General features: G+C 37.1%; 1 protein-coding gene across 2 annotated transcripts in view; it reads left to right on the top strand.

Annotated features, from left to right (window-relative positions):
• sl (small wing phospholipase C gamma 1) overlaps nucleotides 1-2,604 on the top strand; it is a 60,169-nt gene extending 57,565 nt beyond the window's left edge. Inside the window, exon 24 of one of the 2 annotated variants that reach the window (XM_071590383.1) lies at nucleotides 664-2,604. In XM_071590383.1, coding sequence (XP_071446484.1) covers nucleotides 664-786 — 123 coding nt within the window. In that variant the 3' untranslated portion in view covers nucleotides 787-2,604. Of the gene's footprint in view, nucleotides 1-438; nucleotides 528-663 lie in introns of those variants that run through there. The other variant, XM_071590384.1, reaches the window with a different exon arrangement.
• Nucleotides 2,605-7,960: the final 5,356 nt, after the last annotated feature.

The raw sequence follows: 7,960 nt of genomic DNA on the forward strand, positions 1-7,960 counted from the left end.
TAGAATGGTGTACAGTGAGGGGAAGGAGGAAAAGAACAAATATTTGGGATGTAATTAAGGGCGGTAAGGAGTATGTAAAACTGAAGAATGAGTTATTATATTACTTGGTTTAGGGTTTAAAGGTATATTGTGTCCTGTTAGTAATGATTTAGAGACGTAGCATTGTGTGGTGACTATGATTAATGATAATAATAGGCTCATTTTTAAAGCCGTTCTGTATATAAAATTCAAAATCATGACAAGCTTTTTCCCATCCATAATGAAAACCTATCTCAATATGGCCAACCAATGGTAAAGTGGACTTAACTTTAAGTGTGATTTTGTGGGGCAGCATGACATAAAATGTATGAAGTCCTCTTATTTGTTCAATTATACATTTCTTGATGACTCAACTTTGTTTCAGTGTCTAGTTGTTGAAATGCATGCTTTGTTTTACAGAAATGCATAGTGGGCAATAATGTCCGTGTTCTTCAACGATTCCTGTGTGGAAATAAATGCCAATAGTTTATGAATTTAAACAGTTGTGGTTGCCTGGTGATTTTGCCCTTGTCTTTTCCTTCTTTCACTTAAAGTAATTGCCTTAAATAGTATTTTTATGGTGTGCAGTCCCCCTCCTATGGGTTCATTAGTAATAGTAAATGATGCTCACTTGTATCTCTTCAGGAGAATGGAGGTGGGAGAAGGGCATCCCCAATGACCTCTGCACTGGCGGCACCTTCATCACCCTCTAGGTCATCCGGTGACCTAGAGGAAGTGCTACTGCCCTCCATAGGGGGTCAAGTCTGAGTTGAGTATGCACAGTAATGTGCATGACACTTATGGCGACAGTGTGTCCCCATCCATCACTTGTGTGCAGCACAACAAGTCATATACATATATATATCTCCCTCCCTCCTTTTCTAATCAAGTAGGCACCGCCATGGCAGTGAATGCTTGAGAAAGGGCAGAGTGGGAGAGACTCCTCGCTGCATGCGATTGGTGCTCAGAGGGGGGTTTCCTTCCGACTGGAGAGGGCCGCACGCAAAAAAATACCTTTCTCACTCACTCCAAAGTTTATTTATATATTACAATGTCTTCGTATGCTTTTTTTGTGTGTGTGTCACTGTCTCTCCTGTGTTGACGAGGCCAAACCTTCCCCTGCAGTTCCCATGTCTTTTGAGTGTGGCCCTGTCCGCCATCATTCCAATTTTGCTCCGAAACGATGACATGAACTGAGATATTGTGTAAGTCAGCCGGGACCTGCATATACTCCTTATCACTTCAGCGATTCATTCTCAAGTGAATCCATAAATTTGAGTCTGGAATTTTGGTGACTTGATAGGTGGGACATGAAAGAATTCGTTGAGGGATATTTCTCTTTTTGAATAAATTTTTCCTCGCCATCAAACTGTGAATGGTGAGGATATTAAATTACTTGCCTTAAATGCCTTTGTGATGCTTCTTAAGCATTTTAAAATTTTCCTGAGATAGATGGTTTTGGGCTGGTTACAATAGGTAATTGGTGGTAAATTGAATAAGGTGATTGAATGGGTAGATTGTCATAAGATAATTTACTTGCTGTCCTAAATGTATGAACCGTGTGGTTTTTAGGCTTACTTTATGCAATTCATATAGAAGGCTGGAAAAATCTTTGCACATTTAACAAAATGATTTTTGGCATGATTGATTTTGTCACATTGGCAGTTTAGCGATAAAGTTATTGTACCTGATGAGTGGCCTTGTAACAAAACCAGTCACACAGTGAATAAGTAATTTTGTAAATTCTACAATGTTTTTCCATCTTTCAATGTATGAACTGTTGGGAAACCGTATGGAGTTTTAAAAAGTACTGAACAAATAATTACAGAGTAATTGTGGCTTTCTACTTAAGTCATTGCATGCATTTCTTGGATAGATTTTTAAGTCTGGGTAAAAATGTTGTCTCTTAGTTTCTCATATTTTTCTCTTTCAACCTATTGATCGAGTTATTGACTTTATAATTTATTTTGAGTGTCATTTAAACTGAAAAGAACAATGGGTTTGCAGATTGCAATCCTAAAATACTCACAGCAGGGAGTTTTGTGTGAAGTATGGATGCTGTGTTCCTTTTTGGTGAATCTGATAATGGTGTGCATGCTGCGTTTTCATCACCCATGGTTTTTTTACTGTGTATAGCACTGTAAATACAATTTATGCATTACAAATTTACATCTTCTAAGGTGATATGCCATTGTTTACACTTTTAAGATACTATATGAACATATCCCAAGCACAACGTATACAGATGCTTTGATTGTTTTGTATATCTTCATGTAGATTTACATTGGATTTCTGTAATAACTGCAACCGGTGATGAATGGCATATTTCTACTCAAAGTCCAGCAATACAATCAAACGTTCCTAGTACACTTTAAATGTGCCTTATGTGGCCTTAAAAAAAATTTGGTGCTGAATTGTTTTTGTGTGGCCGGAAAATCTGAGATTGTTGAAAAATTATTAAGATGATAAAAATATTTTGACATGCCATTATTTCATGTTATGAAGAAAAGGAAGTTTATCTTTAATAGGAATTTTTACTTATGGCATTGCTTTATAATCATTGAAATAAATTTTATGAATTGTTCATATGTGCCTTGGGCGAATGAATAAATTAATATATGCATGAGTTTTTATTTGTTTTTGAAACCATGCCAGGGTTTGATTTATTGTTTAAGATCCCCTAAACAAGAGACCCCGTGGTGTTTGGGCCTAAAGGGGCCCATTTCTCAATTCTTCTAGTCAATTCACAGTGGAAGCCATTTTGAATACAATGCAAAATATTGAATTACTGCATATACAGTGCATAATGACTGGGATCTGGGATAAGTATTGATACTGTTTTATTGATTATTGATGATTAGCTAATCATTAATTATGGGAATACAAATAATACAATAATCAGCTTCATTGCTATCTGTTGTAAAGTAACTCATTGCTTTAAAATTTCTGTTTGTCCTTTTTGAGCTTAATCATGGTGAAAAAGGAAGATTATATTTGGCCACTTGCATGATTTATGATGTGTTGTTTTGTTCACTTCTACTTCTGGGTATACTATATTCAAAACTCCCAGGGGATTAAGGCACCATTTTGTGCAATAGTCCGTAATCATGCCCGCTTTGTTTACAGTTGATTTTTATCCATTTATGTAGCTCCTTGCAATACCTTTGGCCTCCAAATTGGAATTTGCTCTGCCCAGGGCCATATTTGTGAATTATGGGTTGAATATTGATTAATGAATACTTGCCCTCCAACCTCCTCCTATTGCCTTCCATGTTAAAGGTGTGGTGGTGAGAGTTTTCTGCATTGCATTTACACCCTGGAGCCCCGAAAATTTTGATTGTGCTCATCCTCAGTAAATCAATTGGTGACTGATGTCCCTCTTAAGCATGTATAATTTGCGCCATGGAGAATATCATCCACTCTCAGGGCTGCCCGACTACTTGAATACGAGGTTGGGCCAGAATGTATCCAGCTGTGCAATATTTTTAATAAAAATACCCTACCTTGAACAATGAGATCTTAGTTTCCTTCATAGTAATCCCCTTGGGATCTCAACACATATCCCAGCGTCTCTTCCACTTTTCAAAACAATCCACTAAGCCCTTTTTTGGAGAGGTCATCTGCTGCCTTGTTGCACTCTATTTTATCTCGTCAATATCAAGAATTTCATCCTGTAGTTGCTGGGTATTTGTACCAACCCACAAACAATGATCTTGGTAAATAAAACTGCTTCTGGGGTGACTTGGCGGAAAATCGTCATATTGAAATTGAAAAATAACCAACTTGGCTCGAGAGTAAAGGAGCACCGAGCATGCTTTAGAAACAACATCTCCACGTCACTCTTTGGCAAACACCTGAGAGATTGTGGCCAAAGCAGCAATTTCATCCCTGAAATCCTGCACGTTGAGAAGAAAGGCCACCGCCTCGATGCGCTGGAGCAATTAGAAATCCTTCAGTTCACGAATTACGGAGAAGACGTTTTGACTGACAATTTTTTTTAGCCTTCACGTTCCCCATTATTGTATTTCCCCTCACCCCTCTGCCAACTAACCTGACACCAAGCAAACCTTTTCAACAATGTAGTAACCCCTCCCAGCCCGCTACTTAATCACGTGACCAATGTCAAGCAAACCTTTTTTAACATTGTATCAATCCCTCCTCCCAGCCTGCCAATTTGTCAACATTATCAATCCTCCTCCGCTTCTAGCCATAAACTTTTAGCCCTCTCTCTTCCTACCTCAAGCAATCATTTCCTTCCTCCCTCTTCTTCCCCTCTGCCCAGAGATATATATCCTGTATTTGACCTGTATTTTAACCTGAAGATGTTATACCATAATGAAACCTAGGCCGTAAATTAAATTTTCCATGTGGAAAAGCCAGTTTGGTTACTTTTCAATTTCAAGATGACCTAGGTTTTCTTAAAAATGGTCATATCTGGAGATGAGTTATGGGTCTATGGCTATGACCCTGGGACAGAAGGCCAGTCTTCCCTACAGTTGGTTGATGAGATAAAATAGAATGCAACAAGGCAGCTGATGACCATTCCGAAAAAGGACTTTGCCGATTGTTTTGAGAAGCAGAAGAGATGTTGGGATGAGTTTGTGTGGTCCTAAGGGGAGTACTTTTAAGGGGACTAAGGCCTCATTGTCCTAGGTAGGCTATTTCTCAAAATGTTTAATGGCTGGATACCTTTTGAACAGACCTCATAAATGTGAATCATCTTGCCAATGTGATATAATTCCTTAAAAATGACTGTAATTGGAGTACACATTTCAGTACATGCTTTGGGTTTATAGTGAGCAATAAATTGTTTTGAGGGAAGGAGGATGCATCCTTATATGCCAGCCTCTGATTTTTCATATTGTCTGGGGCAGAATTTAAAGGCAGAGAAACATTTTGGACCCTAATTCTGTGTACAAATTAATAAAGTAATTCATTATGGGTTAAAAAAGGTCTTCAGCTTGATTTTCAAATTTTTAAGAATTACACTAAGCAAGCCTTTTTCCTAAGAAAAAATTCCGTTGCAGCTTGACATTTAAGACAAATCAGTTAAGTTTATAGTATCTCACAATCAGTTTTTTCTTGCTTTTCTGTATTGATATAATTTTTGAGTGTTCATGATGATTACTCAAGGTTCTTTTAGTTGTATCTTTGTCGAGGATCTTGAAAAGAAGACTTTCCGGTAGATGGTGGACACCCGGTCATGAGACTTATTTACTTTGGGGTATGGTTGTCATGAACTCTTGTTATTTTTATTTATATATGCACTATGTCTGCATAGTGGTTACTTTCACTGAGGGACAGTTAGATCTATCAGTTGCGATTAGTATTCTGGTCTGCTCATGCTTATTCACGAATGGGGAACCCTTCATGTTAATTGTTAAACCATGTACCCTGTGATGCTTTTCATCCAGCGTAGAGTAATTTATGGACTTGAACTCTGAATGCTGTGATCAGTTGTCAAGGCTATGCTCTGATGCCTCTCATAATGAGAGGAATATCTCTAGTCTTAGTTGTTTCATATATGTAAGATAATTCTGAATAGAAACTAATATTAAAGGATTGAATGACTGCACAAATCACTGGCAAAATCTGTACTAATTAAATTTCAGATGCAGTTATTTACAATCAAGGAAAAAATAATTACCATATAAAAGAGGAATGTATAATCTGCCCAGATCTCATCAAAAAAATGCTGGTTTTTAAAAATTTGGTAATCTTTTGGGTTATTTACAAGCCCTCCTTTTAAGAAAGTGGATGAATTTAGCTTCCAAATTCACCACCTAATATCTAGGGGATCCCAAGTGTGTTATTATGAATGAATCTTAGTTGATTTGATCCTGGAAAATGTTGTTCACTTTTCTTTTAAGTGGCAGTTAGTCATCTTGTGAATGATAATTAGATTAGAGTGGCACTTCCTTGGCTTCGTCTGTACTTCTTATTGGTGCTTAAGCGAAAAAACTATGGCATCACCACCGATGATGCACTGATGTGGATCTAAGATGCAGCTAAGAGTTGAGGTATCGCCATCACTTGTTAATGCTTACCATTTAACAATATTAGAACTAAGGTTGAATTGATAATGTCTAGTAAAAACCAAATATATCATGCATCTCCAATCTGAGAAAAAATGTTTTGGGCCTATTTTATAATGAGTTTTCACTTGATCTTTGTCTCAAAATGTCCTATGGTTACAATTTCACCATCGAAAACTATACGGGTCTATTGCCACTTAAGCTTTTTCTCTGACGCCATAGGATGTGCCGATGAATGTTCATGGCTTAATAATGTGTAAATTGACTTTGAGCATCCTGAAAAAATATAGACTGAGATTCACTAGGTACAGAGATTAATATACTCTGTTGTCCATATCACTATTTGCTAGTGGAGCAGGATAAATACATCAATACACATGAAGAGTACTTACAGATGCTTTTTAAAGTATGCGAACACATGCACTTCTTTTTTGTCCTTTTGTGTCCATTTTACTTTAAAAATAGATTGAACAAAAAATTATTTTTTTTGCCAAGGCACACTTTAAATTAAAACAAATATCAATAGTTCACAGTTTCTGTGCAAAACTTGCTGTGGTCATTTTCACTATAGTTTCATGCAGCTTTCACGATGAATAATGTGGAATGACTTAGACAACAGTGGACATGCTGGCCTAATCATGATGCAATTATTTGGGTTGATTATATTTTGGTTTCTTTAACATGTGTACCATATTATTCTTCCTTATTGAAGGATTAACTATATCAAAATAGAAAACTAAATCCATATTTTAGAGACTCGGACCATGTACACATGGATAATATCTGGTTAGAACACCAATCATCAGAGGTTTCTACTTTATGCCCTAGGAAGCAGGATAGCTTCTTAGCACTGCCCTCTCCAAACAAGGTATCTGGTTCATTCCCACTTGGGACAAGGTTAGAATTTTTTTAAGTTAAATCTCAAATGCTTATGCTGTGCTCTTCTGTAAGCAGTGAGCATTTATCTCTCATTTACACTAATCTGGATTTCTGTCTGCATTACCCTTTTTCCACACCTTACCCCTTGAATTATGGGCATAAGAATCTTATGCCAAAGAATCATGATTAGTTGTAATCCAAGCCAACTCAATATTCCAAAAATTTAAAATAAATATTGTAGACATATTTCTCAGAAAACATTTAAACCGCCACTAAAGTCAAATCATGCTACAGTAAGTAACTGGATAAATGTGGTCTGCTGAGATGCATTTGAACTTAGGCATCGTTAAGCATACAATACACATTATTTGTCATCCCCTTCAAGTAAGCATTGTATCTAATCAGCAAAATTCATAGAGATACTTCATAATAGAAAATATTACCTTCATGACAAATTTTGTCAAGGCATAGTATTAATACATGAACTTTAAAGTTTTATAATAAATAGGTTGAAATTAAATTTGTCAAGAAATGAATTTATAAGAAATGGCTGGTCAACTATGGATTGAATTGAACAAACAAGCTTCACTTTCAAGTCCCATTCCAATGGGCCTATACGGAAACCTCCTTAGAAGGAGTAGACATTATTTCCTACATGGGTTGGAAACATGTTTAACAGCCTATAGCAAAAATGTCTGAAAATTTTTGTATAATGGTTCACTTTCAAGCTGCCACGCACATATACCTTCTTCTTGCCAGTCATAACTCTGATAACTTTTCATGCAGGCATATAAGCTGAATGTATGGACTCAAGTGTTGGTGCCTTTTGATGAGTTGTACAGCTTGTGGACGGGCAACGACTTCCGTGGACTCCCGAGATGCTTCAGGGTAAGGTTGCCACGTCTCCCTATTTAAGGGCTGCTGGGCTTTCCTAGTTTCCGAATCGGAAGGGACCCTTGATTGAGAGGCAAGGGGTGAACTTCCTGGGGGTACTAAACTCGGTCGCGCAAATCGTCCCTCCTCCCCGT

The sequence above is a fragment of the Hetaerina americana genome, unplaced genomic scaffold, assembly GCF_022747635.1.
Source record: "Hetaerina americana unplaced genomic scaffold, ioHetAmer1.1.p SCAF_4, whole genome shotgun sequence".
Lineage (NCBI taxonomy): Eukaryota > Metazoa > Arthropoda > Insecta > Odonata > Calopterygidae > Hetaerina > Hetaerina americana.